At 50.2% G+C, this 19,552-nt stretch overlaps 1 protein-coding gene and 1 long non-coding RNA gene across 2 annotated transcripts; one reads left to right on the forward strand and one right to left on the reverse strand.

Moving 5' to 3' along the window:
* The first annotated feature begins 3,102 nt into the window (after positions 1–3,102).
* Positions 3,103–16,646, forward strand: HSPB8 (heat shock protein family B (small) member 8). Its single transcript, XM_072802735.1, has 3 exons — positions 3,103–3,877; positions 10,098–10,161; positions 15,643–16,646. Exons 1-3 carry the CDS (start codon positions 3,511–3,513, stop codon positions 15,800–15,802), a joined length of 591 nt encoding a protein of 196 aa, XP_072658836.1. The 5' UTR covers positions 3,103–3,510; the 3' UTR covers positions 15,803–16,646.
* Positions 8,340–19,552, reverse strand: LOC140619403 (uncharacterized). Its single transcript, XR_012019298.1, has 4 exons — positions 19,376–19,552; positions 18,596–18,662; positions 11,129–11,283; positions 8,340–8,480 (listed from the first exon to the last, which is right to left on the reverse strand). It is a non-coding gene; the product is annotated as an uncharacterized lncRNA (long non-coding RNA).

Here is a 19,552-nt window from a genome sequence, read left to right on the forward strand (position 1 = left end):
CTGGGGCCCGTTTCCCAGACTGCAGGGTGATATCACCTTCCCCCAGGCCTATCTGTCTGAGGATTAACTGTGGTCCTTCCCATGTGAAAGCTCTAGGATGAAGGTAGCCAAGAGAACACTTGTTCTGGAACCTGGGGTCTACGGTTGCTTCAACACACAGGTTCCGCAGAGTCTTTCCTTCCCAGGGAGAGCCAACCTGGAGGCACCTTCCCCTCTCTGTCTTCTCCTGGGCCTGGTCCCATATTTTCATCTGGATAATGACAGTCTGTAGGGTTTACTGACTCCTCTCCAGGTGGCTGGGGCAACAGGATGAACAACTTCCTCCTTCCTCAGCTTTCCAAAATGGAAGGGTGGCCTGACCCAGAAAAGTGATGAGAACCTGGGGGCGAGGACAGGGGCGGGGACAACATACAGCAAGCATGTGGAAAGATCACTGGATGAGACTGGGGGCTCCCAGGTCCCTACTGTGTGGCCTGTGACAGGTGGCTTCACCTCTCTGAACCATGAGGGTCCAGTGAGGTCATGAATAAAAAGTGCTGAGCACATGGCCTGGTACACAGTCAGTGCTCAATAAATGTGAGTTATGACTGTGATTATAAGAGATAGTGCAGGGCACCTGGGTGGCTCAGTGGTTGAGCATCTGCCTTCGACTCAGGGCGTGATCATGGGGTCCGGGGATCAAGTCCCATGTTGGGCTCCCCACGGGGAGCCCGCTTCTCCCTTTGCCTATGTCTCTGCCTCTCTCTGTGTGTGTCTCATGAATAAATAAATAAAATCTTTTTTAAAAGGCGGGGGGGAGGGGGGGAAGGGAGAGATAGTGCAGCAGAGTGGTCAAGAGCCAAACTGCCTAGGTCTGAGTCCCAGCTCTGACACTTAACCGGATGTGTAGACTTGAGCAAGTCACATAATCTCACGGATCCTCGGTCTTCTGGGCAGTAAAATGGGGATTTAAAAAAAAGCCCCTTCTTTGTAGGGTTGTAGGGGGGGAATTCCATGAATTAATATACATAAATTCAAAGGGCTTAGAACAGAACCCAGCACGTGGAAAGTACTGGGTAAATGCTAATGATTGCTATTTCTGCTTTCTAGCTGCACAGCCTCCCTCTTCTGCTGCTGGCTTCGGTGCTGCAAGCATCCTCAAAATGAGAAGGCTCCGTGGGGTTGTGGGGAGAAGCCTAGAGAGGAAGGAGCGGGAGGGTCCTCCAAGACTCACCCATAAATGAACACAGCCCGGTCCCTGCATGAACACACGAGCCGCTCCACCCACTCAGATCCACGCACAAACGAACCGGGGACCGGCCACCCACTCGGAAGCCTCCGGCTGGCCCCAGCCCAGTCCCGGGCAGGGCCGGCTTCCCTCTCGGTGTCGCGCAGCGTCTCCCCACTGGGGCTGCGAACCCAGCCGCCCCGCCCGGCGGTAATTATGGGGAGAGCTGAGGCTGCGGTGCCCAGCCATGACGTCAGCCTGAAGCTTCTAGCCCGATGATCTCACCAGAGTCAAGTGGGGACCCAGTCACTCGGGAAGGGGCAGTGGGGGCGCCTCAGTCTCCCTCTCTCGGCCAGCGGGGGAGGGAGAGGGGGTTCTCCACCAGTCGGCTCAGCATGGGCCCGGGTGCTCCCCCCCAGGCCTTGCCACCCCATAGCTCTGTGCACGGGGCAACGCTCTGCACCTCTGTTTCCTCACCTGCAAAATGGGGGTGGTGCTAACCCCCTCACTGCTGTTGTGAGGGTTTCACGTGAGAGTGGCAGCCACGTGCTCCCCACCGAGGCAGGTACAGAGGAGGAGGCTGTAAACGATGGTGGCTGTTGTTCTCCATACTATTATTTTTAGCAAACGGCCTCATGCGGGCACTGCCTAACATCAAACCGATTTCTCAACCAGTGACTCACTGAATTCCTTAACACCCCCACCCCACCCCGCGGGGAAGGCAGGGCTGAGACCCTGCAGCCCACAGAGGGAGGGCTGCACGCCCAAACTGCCCGCCTGTGGCTGGGGACAGATCAGGCTGGCACCCAAGCTCAGGGGGGCTCTTAGGTCAATGGACAGTCTGTGAGTTCATTCTCCCAGCTCTGTGGGAGGGGCATAGAAATCTAGCAGAAAGGTCCTCTCTGGGGTTCCAGTTCCAGACCCGACAGGCTGCCTGGCACAGCACTTTCTGATAATTAGCATTATTAACAGTCATAATACAAGGATGACTACTAATAATAGAGGCTACCCTTGGTTAACACTTCCCACGGCAGTGTCCTCAACAGGACGGTTGTTGTGGTTGAACCAGTTAATATTTGGAAAGCCCTTAGAACAGGGTCTAGCATGTAGCAAGCCTTGTGGAACTGAGAACTCAAAATTGAGTATGTGTCAGTCTGCTAAATGTTTAAAGATGATTCCCTCATGCGATACCTTTTCAAAGACTTTATTTATTTACTCATGACACACACAGGAAGAGGCAGAAACATAGGCAGAAGGAGAAGCAGGCCTCCCATGGGGAGCCCAAGCAGAGGGGGGAGCCCGGGCCCCGGGGATCACCACCTGAGCCAAAGGCAGGCACTCACCCACTGAGCCGCCCAGGGGCCCCCACATGTGATCCTCGTGTGATCCTCGTGACACACCCCCGAGGTGGCTCCAGTACGTCCATTTTACAGGTGGGAACACCGACAGCTCAGTTTCCTGCTGAAGGGAATGACCTTACTGCTCTCAGGGGACGCTGAAGGTGGGCTCCCGCGTGGGCTCTAAGTGGGGACGGCAGCCCAGGTGCACGGGGCTCCCAGCCCTCTGGGCTCCTGGGGGGCGGGGGGGGGCAGGACGCAGCACGCTGGGGGCGGGGGGAGGCGCGCCTGGGGTGACCCGAGCCTCAGCAGGCGGAGCGGTTATTAATAGCGTCTGGGCCTTTGCGGCCCGCGTGGAGCCGAGGCTCGGGGAGGGAGCGGGGCGGGGGCGGGGGGGGGGAGCGGGGCGGGCCGCGGGCTGCGCTCGGCCGCCGGGCCCTCCCCGCCCGCCCCGGGAGCCCAGCTGCTCCCCGCGGATTCTCGGGGACTGGTTCATCACCTCCGAATACTCCTGTGACAGGAGGCGCTTGCAGAACCCGCCCCCGGCCCCAGGCAGCAATAAATAGGAGGCTCTCCGCCCGCCCGGAGAAGCCCGGAGAAGTTTCTAGGCCTCCGTCCCCGGGGCTCCCTGAGCTCCTGACGCTGCTCCGGCCCTGCGAGCGGCGCTGGCGGAGAGCCTGGCCGGGCGGGGCTGCTCTGCGGGGCTGCAGTGCGCGGGAGGCCCCTCGGCTCGGCTCGGCTCGGCTCGGCTCGGCTCGGGCGCCTGCCCACGGGGCTGCGGCCGTCGCGTCGCCGGGAGCGGGGGCTTCGGGGCTGGGACCCCAGCCGGGTACGCGCCCTCCGTCCTCGGCAGTGGATGGTCCGGCGTTTTCTGAAGCCGAAGCATAAGCTTGGAGGGCCAGGCACCCGTATCACGTCGCTGGGTGACCTTGGGCAGGTGGCCCCTGTCCCTGAGCCTCCGCAGCCATGGCTGACGGTCAGATGCCCTTCTCCTGCCACTACCCGAGCCGCCTGCGCCGCGACCCCTTCCGAGACTCGCCCCTGCCCTCCCGCCTGCTGGATGATGACTTTGGCATGGACCCCTTCCCCGACGACTTGACTTCCTCATGGCGCAACTGGGCCCTGCCTCGATTTTCCACCGGGTGGCCTGGGACCCTGAGGTCAGGCATGGTGCCCCGGGGGCCCACGGCCGCAGCCAGGTTTGGGGTACCTGCGGAGGGCAGGAGTCCCCCACCCTTCCCCGGGGAGCCCTGGAAAGTGTGTGTCAACGTGCACAGCTTTAAGCCAGAGGAGCTGATGGTGAAGACCAAGGATGGATACGTGGAGGTGTCCGGTGAGTGAGGGGCAGGAGTGAGACAGGTCCCCGAGAGGGGTGTAGGCCTCAGCCCCGGGAATAGCCAAGAGAACGTTCCCTTAGAGGGTGAGCTGTGACAGCGTGTGACACAGGTGACTTCAGGGCTCAGGAATGCAGCCCATAGAAGTTATCTATGGAAAAGCACTCCTCTCCTGGCTTCCAGGAGATGCCTCAACCTGACCCAGCTGATGGGGGCTTTGGGTGCTGTCTCAATCAGAGGACAGGCAGGGAAATGGAAACCACGTCACACGTTTTGACAGAAAAAAATATATATATAAAACATAAGTCAAAAGAGAAGAAATACACAGGCAAAGAAGAGATAGGGCCCTTGGCACCCTGGTGTCACAGCACAGTCTAGAAGGGTGTGTTTAATGCTGTGGCATGATAGAGCTAAGAATCAGCACAGGTTTCAAGAGGCACACCTCCCCTGTCCCAGATAAGGAAACTGAGGCATGACTGTCACTCTAATGACACTGACTGGTAAGCTTGGTTGAACACTTACTCTCTGCTATGCGCTTTACCTGTAGCATCTCAGTTCGAACAACTGGAGGAGGTGGGGCCTGTTTGTCTCCTCTTTTTACAGATGAGGAAACTGAGGCACAGAAGGCTTAAAGTAACTTGCCCATAGCCTCCTGGATTCTACCCCAGGCTGTCTTGGGAACTGGAAGGCCAGAAGCAATTTGATGATTTATTGAGCGCCTGCTAGGTACCAAGAACTGGGCTAAAACTCTTATATTCTTGCCACCAAATAATCCCCCCTCACTCCAGCCCTGAGACACGGGCCCTCTACTCCCATTCTACAGCTGAGGAGGCCGAGGCCCAAGCAGGACTTGGCCCAGGTCACACCATGAGTCAGCAGCAGGAAGAGTCTGGGCCTGCCCAGGACTCCAGGCCCAGGTCACATCCCAGAAGAGGAGACCAGAGGCTCAGTCCCCATTAAGCCGGGCAGCCGGGATCCGCTTCCTCTCTCTTCCCTCCCAATTAATGCTCCATTAAAAAGAGTGTCTGGCAGGCTCCAGGCCAGAAAATCAATAAAAGCCATTGCAAAGCCAGGCTGGGCAGAGACGAGCCCGGTAGGGCAGGGCGCCGTGTAGGGGGAGTTTCAAAGCCTCGCAGGGCAGAAATATAAACATCAGAGGCTCGGGCCGGGTGTGGTGGGCCACACGAGACACGCTGGGGCCTCGTGGGGATGGAGGGGTGTAGCCAGGGCTTCCTGAGTTGGCTGCCGAGCCAGGCCGGAGTTCTCAAACTGGCTCTGCCACTGACCAGCAGGATGTACAAATTGTTTATCTTCTCTGTGCTTTGTTTCCTTATCTGGAAATCGGGGTGCCAGTGGCTACACTGTATGGAGATCGTTGTTGTATGACATGAGCCGATGTGTGTCAAGTGTGGACCTGCTGCTTGGAGCAAGGGGGATCAGTATTCATCTTGCTGTGACGCTGCTGTTACTAAAATGCTGCACCCAGAGTAAGGCCCCAGTAAACCATAAATGGTAGATGCTCTTTGAGACCTGGGTTCAGATCCCGACCCTGCCGGATGGATATGGACAAGAAAGTCTTCTCAATACTCTGAGCCTCAGTGTCCTTCTCTGCAAAATGGGGAGCATGATGATTGGCCCTGCAAGTCTGTAGAGAATATTAAAAATACACACAGACAATCTCTGATAGTAAGTGCAGAGAGACTGTAAAATGGGTCTAATAATAGTGTCCACCTGGCACTCTGTAAACAGAAATTCTGTTTTAATCAGAAATTCTTTGTTTTAACTAGGATTCCAGAGATTTCCACCCCAGGTCGGGGGGTTCCCATGCCCCGTGGTCTCCTGGAGGATATTTCCTCCGTTCTCCTTTCTGGGTGCTTCTTAATAACTGGGCTGTGGCAGCTCCAGGCTGAGACACCAGCTGAGTGTACCTTACAAATCCAGCGGCTCCACAAGAGGCTTTGAGTGAGTCATGGAGCCTCGGTTTCCATATTTCTAAAATGGGGTCATTGAGCACTTAAGTGAGATAGACGAAGCCTTTTTAGGTTGTAAAATGCTTCCTAGGTGTGCACGTAGCTACCTCAGCTTTGACAGAATCCAAATCCCCCGAGAGTACATACAGAGACTCTCAGAAAATGGATTCAAGAAATCACATTGATGTTGGGGTTCCATTTAAAATCAGATCCAGTTTTTCACCCTGCATCACATAACGACAGACCTGTTCTGTCTCAAGCACTTGGTGCCGGGCACTGTGCTAAATGCCTCTGTATGTTGACTCCTTGGTTCCTGACATGGACTTTCAAGGAGATATGGGTAGATTTGTGATACCCACTTTACAAGTGAGAAAGTTGAGGCTTAGAGAGAGTAACTCACCCGAGACCCCCGAGATCCTCCATGGCACATTGCAATTCAAAGTCAGGCCTGCTTAGACAGTTCTAAGTCAGGATGGCTGAGTTTTCTTCAGCTTATGCGGCTTTGGACAAATCCTGCCACCTCTTGGCCCTCAGTTTTGCTGTTGGTCTTAGGAAGAGTTGAACTAAATCAGTATTTGCCAAATGGTACATTTTAAGATATCAATAGGCATCTAAGAAATGCCGGATAGGCAGTCTGGAATTTCAAAAGGTACCAGAGGAAACAAAATGATCAATAGGTCTCCTCACTGCAGGCCTTATCAGAGCTTTGAATTTACTAAAGTAGTTTGTGGATCTCTGGAGGCAGCCCTGTCTTATCTGACCACATTTGAATGTCCAGTTCCAAGGAAGTATTTGGAAAATGCTAGACTAGATGCTTTCCATGATGCCTTATACACCCCAATTCCCACCCTGCAGCCACCAGCCAAGAAATGTTCTCTTCATGGGCCACTGGGCTAGGTCCCAGCCAAGAAGGAACTGGAAAACCCAGAGGCCTTATTCCCACCCCTTCTCCTTAATCCCAGGGCCTCTGCCTCCCCTGGAAACAGCACCTTCTTTCTTTAGCTGGGCCAATGGCTTTCCCCGAAGTGCTGATGCCTGCTTCTTGGCACCTACATTTCTCTGAGGCATGCTGAAAAAATAGTAGCAGTGAGGGGCCTCTGGCTTGCTCTGGCCTCTGGATGAGTTCTTTTTAAAAAAACAGAATCATAATTACTTTTTTCTGTTTACAAAAATAAAATATTTCCACAGTAGAAAATGTAGATGGGAAAGCAAAATAAGAAATTAAAAAATCACTCATAATCCTTAAGCTGCCCCAATAAATAGATATTCAAATTATATGCAAATTAAGCTTCACGATGAGCCTCCGGTAGCAACATCCATTTTCAACCAGGCTCCTCTTTATGAAAATCTTGGAGCTGCGCCTGCTCAGAGGTCCTCCCCTCCCTAACCCCAGTACCCTATTTTCAGGGCAAGGATAGGACAGCTTAGCCTTTCAGCAGCAGTCCTTTATCCGAACATCAAAATAAGCCACAAACCATCACCTTCACACAGCATTTTTACAACTTAGAAAACAATTCTGTGACTCATGCTCATTTGCTCAGCAACCCAATAATTAGGAAGCAGTTGTCACCCTATTATAGAGAGAAGACTAAACTGAGGCTCAGAGAAGAGTAGAGATGTGCTCACAAATGTTAGAGCAGGGACTAAAGTCCAAAACCTACATACCTCTGCTCTGGCACTTCCAAGCTGTGTGACCTTGGGCTTATCACTTAACCTCTCTGAACTTCCATTCCCCATCCACAAAAGGGTAATCACGAAAGTCCCTGACTTCTAAGGTTGTGAAAATTAAAGTAGCCATAGTAAGGGGTTGGGACAGTGGCTGACACCAAGTAAGCGCTATATAAGAGTCTGTTATTGCTATTCTTTCGATCATCATCATTGTTTACTATTCTCAGGACACCAAGTGTGCAAAAGGGCTGAGTCAGAGGCACTGGCCAGTCCCCAGAGGAAGCAGGCCTCTGGAGGCCCAAGCCGTGGGGAGGGTGTCAGGGAACAGACAGTGCTCCCCTGGCCACAGGCCTGGGTTAGAGCTTGACAATTGGTACATGGACTTGGCAGGTCCAAATCAACTCTCCCAGCAGCAGCACCTTCACATCATTGTGTGTTCTGGGTAACCAGACACTCTGGTTCAAAAACGAATTCCTATCCCTGAACCCCCTTCTGCTCAGCCCGTAAGAGAATACACTGATGCAGCCTTTCGTAAGGGCAGTATAGCATCACAGATCAAGGCTCAGGCATTCTAGAATTTAGAATTTATCCTAAGGATGTCATCAGGCTGGATGCAAGATCCAGCTGTAAGAATATTCGGTGCAGTGAGGTTCTTTCCAAGGTCAGATACCCCCTGCAGTGCCCAAAAGCCAGGGATTGGCAAATGAACTTAGGTATCCCTATAGCAGAATGCTGTGCAACCATTAAAAAATCACATTGTGGAAGAATATTTGGTGTAACATGGAAAGATAATTTTTTTAAGATTTTATTTATTTATTCATGAGAGACACAGAGAGAGAGTCAGAGAACTAGAGGGAGAAGCAGGCTCCATGCAGGGAGCCCAACGTAGGACTCGATCTCGGGTCTCCAGGACCACGTTCTGAGCCAAAGGCTGATGCTCAACCGCTGAGCCACCCAGGCATCCCTGGAAAAATAATTATAATGTGTTAGCAAGAGATAACAGTTTTGAGCATAACATAGGATCCCATTTGCTAAAATACGTCATATACATCTATACTATGTAACATTTATGTGTGCCTAAGTAACATAGAAAGAAAAGTCTGGAACATATATAAAAATGTGGTTTTACTGGGGTGATAGGATTATGGGTGGTTTCGATCATTTATTTATTTATTTTCTACATTTTTCTAGAATAATACATGTATTAATATCAGAACAGTCATGAATAAAGCAATTATTAATAATTTAAAAAGCAATTAATAATGGAATCACCTATTAATTGTCAGTTTTTTAATAAACCTGGGCTGCAAAAAATCCCACAAGGTTATTTACAGTCTGGATTCCAAAGCTTCTCAGAAGAGTGTCCCTGGACACATGAGGGTTCTTGGCCAGGGAATGTGGCCCCACAGATGAACAAATAAAGATAGGAGCTGGAAGCCTCTACTGGGCACTACTCTGGCTTATTTAAAGAGAAATTAGAGGGGCGCCTGGGTGGCTCAGTCAGTTTAGCAGCTGCCTTCAGCTCAGGTCATGATTTCAGGGTCTTGGGATCAAGCCCCTTGTCAGGCTCCCTGCTCAGTGTGGAATATGCTTCTCCCTCTCCCTTTGCCCCTCTTCCCATCTCATGCTTATTCTATCTATCTCAAATAAATAAATAAAAACTTTAAAAAAGAGAGAGAGAGAAATTAGAGGTTCTCTCCATTTAAAAAAAAGGAGCAGCCAAAAGGCTCAGAAGTTGCTATATAGGGACGCTTGGGTGGCTCAGTGGTTGAGGTCTGTCTTCAGCCCAAGGCCTGATCCTGGAGTCCCAGGATCAAGTCCCACGTCGGGCTCCCTGCATGGAGCCTGCTTCTCCCTCTGCCTGTGTCTCTGCCTCTCTCTGTGTCTCTCATGAATAAATAAATAAAATTTTTTTTAAAAGGTTGCTATATAAATTGCAAGGTGATAGCTGGTTTGGGCCCAACCCTTGTAATCTTATCTTTTCATTCCTGAGGAAGAAAAAACTGCCTTCCCCTGTCACCCTGTAGAAGGCAGGGCAGGTGGAATTTCAAATCTGTGGTATCTAATGTGCCATTTCTTAAGGAGAGCTCCCTTTGGAGACTCTGGGTCTTGTTGTTTTTTGTTTTTGTTTTTGTTTTTAATTTAGCAGATTGAAGCATTATTTCCAGGCAATTCATCTGTTGTAAGTATGGATAATGTGGCTCAAAGAGCTAATTGCAAGCTGGAACAGAAAGAGAGGCATGAGACCCCAGTACTTGGTGTAGATTCAGGGGGAGCTGGTTCACAGCCAGGCCTGGTGGTGACTGTGCCTCAGTTCCCCCATCAGTAGGCAAGGGGGAAAGATGCCCACCTTCAGAGCTAGCAAAGGCCCTGTGAGTTGTAAAGCCCACTGGGTGGCAAACCAACACTCGGTACGTGACCCCACTTCTTTCCTACCATGCCTCCTGGGATGCTAGCCTCTGGGTTCTTGTGGCTGGCTAGGAGGAAGGGGTGAAGGTGCAAGGCTTAGAAGATAAGGTGCAACATGTGATTCAGTTTATGGGACATATATTCTTACATGTGGCATTCTTCTCCCTTCTAGGCAAACACGAAGAGAAGCAACAAGAAGGTGGCATCGTTTCCAAGAATTTCACAAAGAAAATCCAGTAAGTAACCTGGTGGTGTGGGTTCCAGGGTGGGGGTGACTGAGTGAGTAGTGCCTGGGACCCAAGATCTGGAGTGTCTCCCTCTTGGGCATCTCTCTCTCTTCCAAGATAAGCCCCAGGGGAGAGAATTGAACCCTCCCACCTAAAGGGACAAAAGTGTCACAGCAAACCTGCCATTGGGTCCCAGAAAGGGGGGGGGGGGCATAAATTATGCTGTCACACCTGCTCAGTGCCCTGTGAGGTGGGAATTAACAATGCCACCACTTTGTAAATGAAGAGTCCGAGAGGCAAAATGACTTGTCTGTGATTCCATGAAAACCAGGCCACTCTCCTATGCGTGTGGTCCGCCTGGGCAGGATCCCCATCACCATCAGGAAAGACTCTCCCCTGATGCCCAAATGCCCAGAAGAATCTTGTGAAGCTTGCTTGCAAGGGGGGACCTAAGGGGCCCACCACCGGGACAGTGTGCGCCTTCCCTAGAGTGTCCACAGGAATGAAGCCAGAAGGGATCATGGCATTGCTGTTGCCCACTGGGAGGGCTCTGGAGGCTGAGACTTTGGGATGCATGGGGGGCAATTTTGGCTGAGAGGTGCGGGCAGGGCTGGGCCTGGGGGAACCATGCCAGCAGCAGGAAAACCACCAGGCCGGGCCAGTGAATCAAAGCCACACAGGGGCCCTCATGGCAACAGCTGTGGGGAGGAAGTCTACACAGCAAGGAGCTAACAGACACCTCTTCCCAGACGCACCCTCTACCCAGCAGCTCTCCGTTGCACATACTCTAGCTCCAAAGTCTTGTCCCAGGCCATGCATTTAATCATCATACCCTCCTTGTATGATGGGGAAACTACCCCAGAGGTGAAGAGACCTGCCCAGAGTCCTGAGAATTCGAATTTAGGACAGCCCCAAACCAATCCCTGAACTCTGAGTTCAGTGCTCACGCCTGGAGCAAGGGATGCCCTTTGCTCACCTGTAAAAGGGATGGGGTGGCTGGTGATTCCAGAGCCACCAGCTGGGAATGGAATGAAATCATGGCACAGCCACCAGCACACAGTAGGCCCCCACAAGTGGCAGTTTGTTGTTCCCTTTATCCATGTTGTTGAGCACTTTACTCCACCTCTAGCCCTGGCCAAAAAAAAAAGAAAAAAGAAAAAAGAAAATTTCCTGGGGCTGGAAGAGAGTATGCTGGCTTGAATCCTGAGGCCTCTTTCAGCTTTGGGATTCTGCAGTCCTCTCTCTCCTGCCCTGTGCCCATTACTGATACACCCAGCGCCTCTGGAGTCCTTAGAACCCCATAGACGCTTCCTCATAAGGCAAACGGCTGTCTTCATGCTTGCTGGCTCGCCTGCCATCCCCAACACCCCACCTCCCCCCACCCCCCCCAACAGCAGCCAGATCAAAGGCTGCTGAGAGGGACAGGGGAAAGGAAAGGGGGAAAAATGCAGGGGGAGCTGATGTTTCTTTGAAGAGACTCAAATAAGGTCTCAGGATGGAGTCACAGGCAGGACAGCACTGTGGAAGGAGATGGAAAGAAGTCAGGGGGTTAATCATCTTTATGAAATGTGGATTTCCCCATCTCTGAGGCCTCTGGGAAAGCAGCTTGCTGGGGTGACTTGACTAGATAGAAATGCCTAAAGCTGCTCAAGGCACAGCTGGGGTCCAGCAGCTTAGCTGAGCTACTTGTTACAGTATTAGACTAGCCATTGTCGTGAGCACCCCCAAGTGCCCTCCCTTGCCAGCCCAGCATCCCGATCCTGTCCCCAGGACCCTCTGAACCTTCCCACATTCCAACAGCAAGGGGTCCCCAGCACCCTCCTCCATCACTTATGGCATGTTTCCATCCATTCTGGCTGGTCATTGTCTAGTTGTGCCAGTTGCTAAGTATTTTGAAGCTTCTCTGGGTGTAGGGAGTCCTGGTTCCTTGGTAAAGAAAGTAGATACCTTGGAACAACTGCTCTGAGCTTCTGTCCCCAGATTCCCTCGTGGACAGAGTTGGGATGGCAAATGAGAGGATGTGTGTAAAGCATTTAGCATGGGGTCCAGACTCAGCATTCAGTCCGTGGGGACTAATGTTATTTAAAAATTCTGCAAGGCTGGAGTCACATGAGAGCAGCTGGGACCTCCTGGGATGCCCTGGCTCTGCCCAGACTCTAGACACCAAGGATGGCCCTGGCCCACACTCAGGAGGCTCCATTCCCTCTCCCAGGAAAAACTCTAGTCATCAGAGGACAGGGAAGTTCCTTCAGCCAGACTGAGACCCTTGGAGATTTCCTCCCAGGCAGGATGCTACAGCTGTTTGCCTTTGTCACGGCTAGGAAATTCTTGCCAACACATCCAACCCCATGTGAAAGGCACCATTTTGACCGGATGAGGGGGAGCAGGAGAGATCTTGGAATTTGCTGATCAGGTTGGGGGCAGGGCAAGACTTGTGTGTGGATGGGGCCTTTCCACACCCAACTTGGATGAGAGGACAGGAAGCAGGGGATGCAGGAAATCATCCATGGAAGATGTTCAGAGCCAAAGCAAACTTTAGCTCCTTGCTCCACATCTTCCCAGATATCTGTTCTGCCATTTACTGACACCTGCAGTGTGTCAAGAGCCATGTGAAGAGGGAGTTAGGTTTAAAGAAGGGGTTAGTTTAATATTATTCCACTTTTAAAAGAATCCTATAAAGTGGGTATTATTAAGCCCACCTTGTGGATGAAAAAACTGAAGTTTAATGGGATTTTGGAATTCCACAAAGGTCACCCAGCTAGTCATGAGCCAGATCTGGGATTTGAACACAGGTCTCCCCAGTTTCAAAGGCCATGGCCTTCCTACCTGGATAGGGGAGACCATATTGCGGTCATTCACAGACCATCTTCAACTACTTTTTGCCTTATATGCTTATATTCCCATATTTTTATTTGCTTCAGATTTCTTTTCTTTCTGATTAGATCACTTTTGAGAAAGTTAAATTCCCTTTGCTAAAATGTTCGCTGAAGAGGGCAATCATAAAACAAATCCAATGAAAGAAAAATGCAGTTAAATAGATAGCATTGCCTGCTTAAAAGGATCCGAGCCTTAGATCAGCCCTCTCTTTGTTAAAAACAGAAAATAGCAAGGGATAGAGGCTAAAGGTGTTAAAGTCATGTTAACACTTAGTTGAGATGTTCCTTTGGATGCAAATGGAAGGATTCAAAGAGAATGGAAGAGGAATAATCTTCCTACCATGGAGGTTCAATGTACAGGTCATCTGGTAAGAGACCTTGAACAAGTCTATTCCCATCTCTGGACCTCAGTTTCCCTAGGTGTAATATGAGAGCACTGTCCTGAACAATCAAGGAGATTCTTTTGGGTTCTGGCATTTTATGGTTCAGTGATACGACCACTTGTGCTAAAATATACACAGCCACCAGGGTGCCCACTTGAATAGTCATGACTACAGTAACGATGTTGAAGCTAACACTTATTGAGCACTTACTGTATGTCAGGTGTCGAGCCAAGCCTTTTTCTCTCATTATCCTGTGTAATTCTTGCACTACCTTAAGAGGTGAACATCGTTAACCCACTTTTCCTATAAGGAGATAGATTCAGAGAGGCTAGGTCACAAGCCCAAGGTCACACACAGTCAGGAAGAATCAGAATTTGAACTCAGGTCTGCCTGCCTGCAAAGGCCATGCTCTGGCTCACAGCTGCCCTGCCCCATCGTACCAGGTGTGCTACCAGTTAGCCTACAAATAGTTAAACAGAGTCGGCCCATCCCCAGCAGTGGGAGGGAGGTCCAGACTTTAGGCCTCCTCTGTGCTTCAGAAGTTTGACTTGGCATCTGCCCAAGCTCCCTCTTTCTCCTCCCTCCTTCCCAGCGGGTCCCTCATTAATCTCTGTGGCTCTGTAAGTCTCCTGGGTAGATACTGCTCATGTGGCTACATGTTGCTACTCACAGCAGAAACTCCCCACCCCCTTTCAGGAAGGATCCTGCCCTGGCCAGGAATGGGTTTGCCTCATTGCTTGGTCCTTTCATCAAAACTTCTGCAATTCTAACAGCCAGGCCATCCTGGACCAGTGGAAAGATCTGTGCTGATTGACCCTTCTGGCATTCCCTTTTTTCCCAAAAAGTCTGGTACCAGGGGAGGCATTAGAACATCATGATCAGCTACTCTAAGTTTGGAGACCAAGATTCCAATTCCATTCCCATCTGCCTCTTACCAGCAGTGTGACTTTGGGCAAATCACTTCACCTCTCTGACCTCAATTTCCTTGTCTGTAAATTGGGACGGTAACAGAACTTGCCTGGTGGGATTATTGTTAACGATTAAATGAAATGATACACACGCGAAGTACCTGGCACATAGAAAGTGCTCAGAAGGTCCTAGTTTTCATAATCTTTATTAATAATGGCATCCAAATGAAGCCATGAACATGTTCTCACAATTCCGGTAGTTAGTGGAAGGAGCCAGGTCCCAGATTGTCTCATTCACCCAAAACAATCAAAAACTCATAAAAAATAGCTTCAGAACTGGAACCAGAGTTGGATTCCGAAATCCCTTTGAGGCTCTCACTCATTGAGCCTGCCACTTGATTACCCCAAGCCTTTGCTAAATGTTCTCTGCAATGGGCATATTCATTCCTACCTATTAGCTGTTCTGGGCTCTTTATACAGTTCTGGCCAGGTCATTTCCTATAAATGTGTTTGGGGGAAAAAGCAATTATGACCTGTTAAGGGTACTTCAGCTGTGACCCAAATCAAGGCTCATCCTAAACGTAAGAGAATGTTCCCATGTGGCCAGCCTGTTCTGTCGTTAATTTGCCAGTGATGCCTTGTGTAGTAAAGCACGTTAAACAGACACATGGCAAATGAGAACATGTTACCTGCTGTAGCATCTTACCTATGTTCTATTACAGGACGGTAGTATTGGCCATTTCCGCCCACAACTGGGCAGATGTGGGTAGAGACCTCAACCAAAGACCAGACATCTGGGCCATGGCGATCTTTTAAATTACTGTTGGAACCACCATTTTACTGTTTGCAAAGCCTGTTCAGACTCTGTCTCACTTCAAATTACTACACACGTTTATACTGCTACCACCATTGGCAGATGAGGACATAAACTCAGAGCAATTGAGTGACCTTCCCAAGATCACACAGTTAGCGAGGGGCAGAGCTGGGATTCAGACCCAGCGGTGGATGCCCTCAGAACCTGAACTCATGTCAAAACTATTTTCTTCCAAATGAACAAAAGGATGTTTAAGCTATATTAAAAATAATGCATGAGGACACCTGGGGGCTCAGTCACTTAAGTGGCTACCTTCCACTCAGGTCATGATCCCAGGGTCCCAGGACAGAGCCTGGCGTCGGGCTCCCTGCTCAGCAGGGAGTCTGCTTCTCCCACTGCCCCTCACCTAGCTCATGCTCTCTCCCTCTCACTCTCTCTCAAATAAATAAAATCTTTAATAATAATAATAATAATAATAACACATGGATAATATCTTGTGCTTCTCCTAGGCTTCCCGCAGAGGTGGATCCTGTGACAGTATTTGCCTCACTTTCCCCAGAAGGCCTGCTGATCATCGAAGCTCCCCAGGTTCCCCCTTACTCACCATTTGGAGAGAGCAACTTCAACAATGAGCTTCCCCAAGACAGCCAGGAAGTCACCTGTTCCTGAGAACCCAGTCTCGACCCATCTTTTTCCCTCCCCAGCCCCAAGGCTTCTCTGATTCCAGAGTACATTACTTTAGCTGAATTCATAGATTTAGTGTGACTAAAATGTTAGGGGTGGGGGTGGACTGACCAGTCCCTGGATAGTGTAGTTCTAGGTTTTTCCACAGGATGGCGCAATTGGCAGGTCATGCTCAGTTGCATTAGGCCAAAATGCTGGGAGATTTTTTTCTTTACCTTTTCTATCATAATGAAAATGTTGCACATTCTATAGCTGCAAAACAGATAAAAGGGGACATAACATTTCACACTGTATCTTCCTTTTGCAGCAAATGCAAGGATTGTTCTTCTCTGGGGACCTCCCTGTCACCCAGTTTCCTGTTCTGGGCTCCTACTTTCCATGCCTGCCCCATGGTTTGGTGGTTGGAGCCTAGAGCTCACCCTGCTGTGTTTCAGCAGCCCTGGCCTGCAAAGGGTTATAGATAGGTCTTACATCCCCATATATGGGATTTACTCAACAGCCACATGAAAATAGTGCCTTCTGCTCTTCATCCAAGCATTTATATAGCATGTCCCCAAGTTGGCACTCCCTGAGGACTCTGGATGCCCATTTATTCTCTGGCTAAAGTCCCCCCTTTCTTGTGCCTCCTATGTCCAATTTGGGATTTTTACAGAGGGGGCTGTCTCCAAACAGCTCCGCCAGGAACCAAGCAAAGGCCAGACAGGCTGGCAGGCAGGCTAGTGGTATTATGTATATGAGCGGGATGTGTGTGTCATTGTTATTTGAATTGTGCTGTTGTTTAGGGGGGGAATAACAGTAAATAATACTAATAAAGGAGCTGATGTTCTTAGCCTGTGTGCTTCTTTTAATGAGGAATGCTAAATGCTATACCACTTAGAGAGACTATCAATTAGGAGTGCTTGTGGCCACAAATAGTGATGCCCAACAAAGAGTGGGTTAAGTGACCTAAACATCTATTGTCTAACTTTACAAGTTTAGAGATGAGTGATTTCCGAGTTATTTATTCAGTTCATATGCCACCAAAGCCCAGAGATCTTTTTCCTCTGCCATCTCTGACAAGTCTAGATCTGTCCTCCTGTTTGCAAGATGGCTGCAGCAGCTCCAATCATCTCATCTTCCTATGACAATGTACAGGAAGAGAAGGCAGGAGTTTAAAAAAAAAAAAAAAAAGTCATCTCATCTGGCTTTCTCTTTTATCAGTGAGCAAGATCTTTTCCAGAAGCTCTTGGAAGACTTCCCCTTTTATCTCATTGACCAAAACAGGGCCACATGTTCTATCCCTGGAGCCAATCCCATTTTTTCCCCCATGACAACCTAGGAAGTAGACTTTCATTTTACAATGAAGAAGGCCGATGCTGGGCAGCCCAGGTGGCTCAGCGGTTTAGCGCCGCCTTTGGCCCAGGGCATGATCCTGGAGACCCGGGATCGAGTCCCACGTCTGGCTCCCTGCATGGAGCCTGCTTCTCCCTCTGCCTGTGTCTCTGCCTCTCTCTCTCTCTCTCTCATAAATAAATAAATAAATAAATAAATAAATAAATAAATAAATTCTTAAAAAAAAAAAAAGGAGGCTGATGCTCAGCGACTTTGGTAAGTCACAGGATAATGGCAGGGCTTGAACCTGGATATTTGTTTCTGGGCTGCAAAGAAATCTTCAAGGGCATCTCTAAACCCCCAAATGATAGCAGAAATCAATGAATATTTCCTGAACACCTACCTGCTGGGTCCTGAGCCAAGGATAGAGTGAACAATGAGCCACAGTTTCTGGCCATAGGAGCTCACTGACCTACCTACACAAGCAGGTAGATAAAAGCAGGCCTGTCCCTCACTTTACTCCCTCGTGTGTATCAGACACCACGTTAGGGCTTCATGTGTCCACACAGCTCCATTGCTCAGCAATTCTAGGAGGTATGTTCAACTCTCATCTCTACTTTACAGATAAGGAAACAGAGGCCCAGAAGGGTTAAGGGCGCTGCCCTAAATCACACACCTGGTAAGCAAGGGGCCCAGGCTATCGGACTCCAGACCTACTATGAAATAGGACCTTGCTCTGCCATTCTCTCAACAAAGAAAATCTAAGGGTGGCTTCAGGGAGTTTGTCCACCTTGTGGGAAGAAAAGAGAGATGGTGTTTCAAGTTGGGCTTTGCAGAGGTGTGCGGGTAGGGATGATGGTTTATCAGAGAGGGATGAGGGTGCTCCTGTCAGACTTGAAGATGAGAGCAAGGAAGGGTAGGGTTGGGAGGGGCCTCATCGGCAGTAGAAAACACATGAGCCCTCATTAAAGGTATGTCCCTTTTAACATCCTTTTATGGTTCCCCACTGTTGGAAGGACTGAGTACAAGCTTCTTTGTGAGACATGCGAGACATTATGGGATCTGTCGTCCGGCTAACTCTCTCCACCCTACCTTAACCCCCCACCTTCACCCTCTTGCCCCACCTACCTTCCCCCCTGTTTCTCCAACCAGACAAGTTTTCTCTTGCTACCAGAACTTTTGATACACTGTTCTCTCTCTCCACGATTACTCTCTGACCCTCTTCGCTGGCTAAATCTTTAGGGTCTCAGCTCAGACTCCACCAGAGTGGCCAGAGCCCTCTCTGGCTTACCCTTGTCCCCACACAGCACACCATATAACACCATGGGCATCTGTGCAGCAGAAGAAATAACAATCATAAAAACCCAACTGACCTTGACTGCCCTGCTTTCAAGGGTGGGAGGAGGAATCATTCAAGTCAAAGGGAGAAATCCCTACTCATGTGATGTTTGTTCAACAAATACTTACCGAGCACCCACCACGTATGATGTGTCGTACTGGGAGTCAGATCCGTGTCTATACACTGTGAGGGTAGCTGCGAGAGGGAGCAAAACAAAGCCACTATTGCCATGTTTGCCACTTCTGGGCTTATGCATGGTGAGCCCCCGAGCACGAAGGGCAGCGAACCCACCCTCTGTGTCTTCTGTGCCAAGTGCAATGTTTGGCACATCAAGGAATAAATATGTACTGAGCGAATGAATGGTGAGTGTGGGTCACCCTGGAAAATTAGGCCAAATGCATGATCTCAAACCCCAGAAACCTGGCTCCTTTCAGTTCTGGGAGCTTCCAGCTTAAACACAGCCTTGTCGTCAAAATAGAGGGCTCCGGGCCCTTTGTAGATCTCCAGCCACATGAGAGGGTATTATTCCTAAACCCTCACTTCCTTGATGATGCTGGAACATGGGGTGCCGGGGACCTGCTCCCCCCACCCCATTCCCTTGACCCAGCTCCCCAGAAAGTCTTATTCGCAGCCCACCTCTGCCCCCTCCCAACTGCCTGCCAGCCAGCAGCTGCCAATGGTGATGTATGGAGATGCCTTGATTTGACCTTGAAGGGAAGAAACAAATTAATGTGTCTCGAAATAAATTCCGGGAATCAGCGGCTGGCTTCTCCCTCCGCCCCCACCCCCTCACCCCCACCCCATGCCTCACAAGTTATGCATCATAATGTGAAAATCAATACTGTCTCTTAAATGAGCCAACACCTGGAACTGGCAGGGTGTGGGGCTGCCAGGAGGTCCCTTCTCACCCATTGTCCTGAGCCCGGGAGTTGTCAGAAGGGGTGGGAGGCTCAAGGCCGGCTGTGAGATCTGCTGCCTGGTTGCTGAGGGTTGGCTGAGTCACCCCGACTGCAGCAGGGTCAATGCACCAGACTCCCAGCTCCAGGCCTCCTGGGTGCAAGCAGATACGAGCTACCTGGGAGGCT

Source organism: Canis lupus, chromosome 27, assembly GCF_048164855.1.
Source record: "Canis lupus baileyi chromosome 27, mCanLup2.hap1, whole genome shotgun sequence".
NCBI classification, from domain to species: domain Eukaryota; kingdom Metazoa; phylum Chordata; class Mammalia; order Carnivora; family Canidae; genus Canis; species Canis lupus.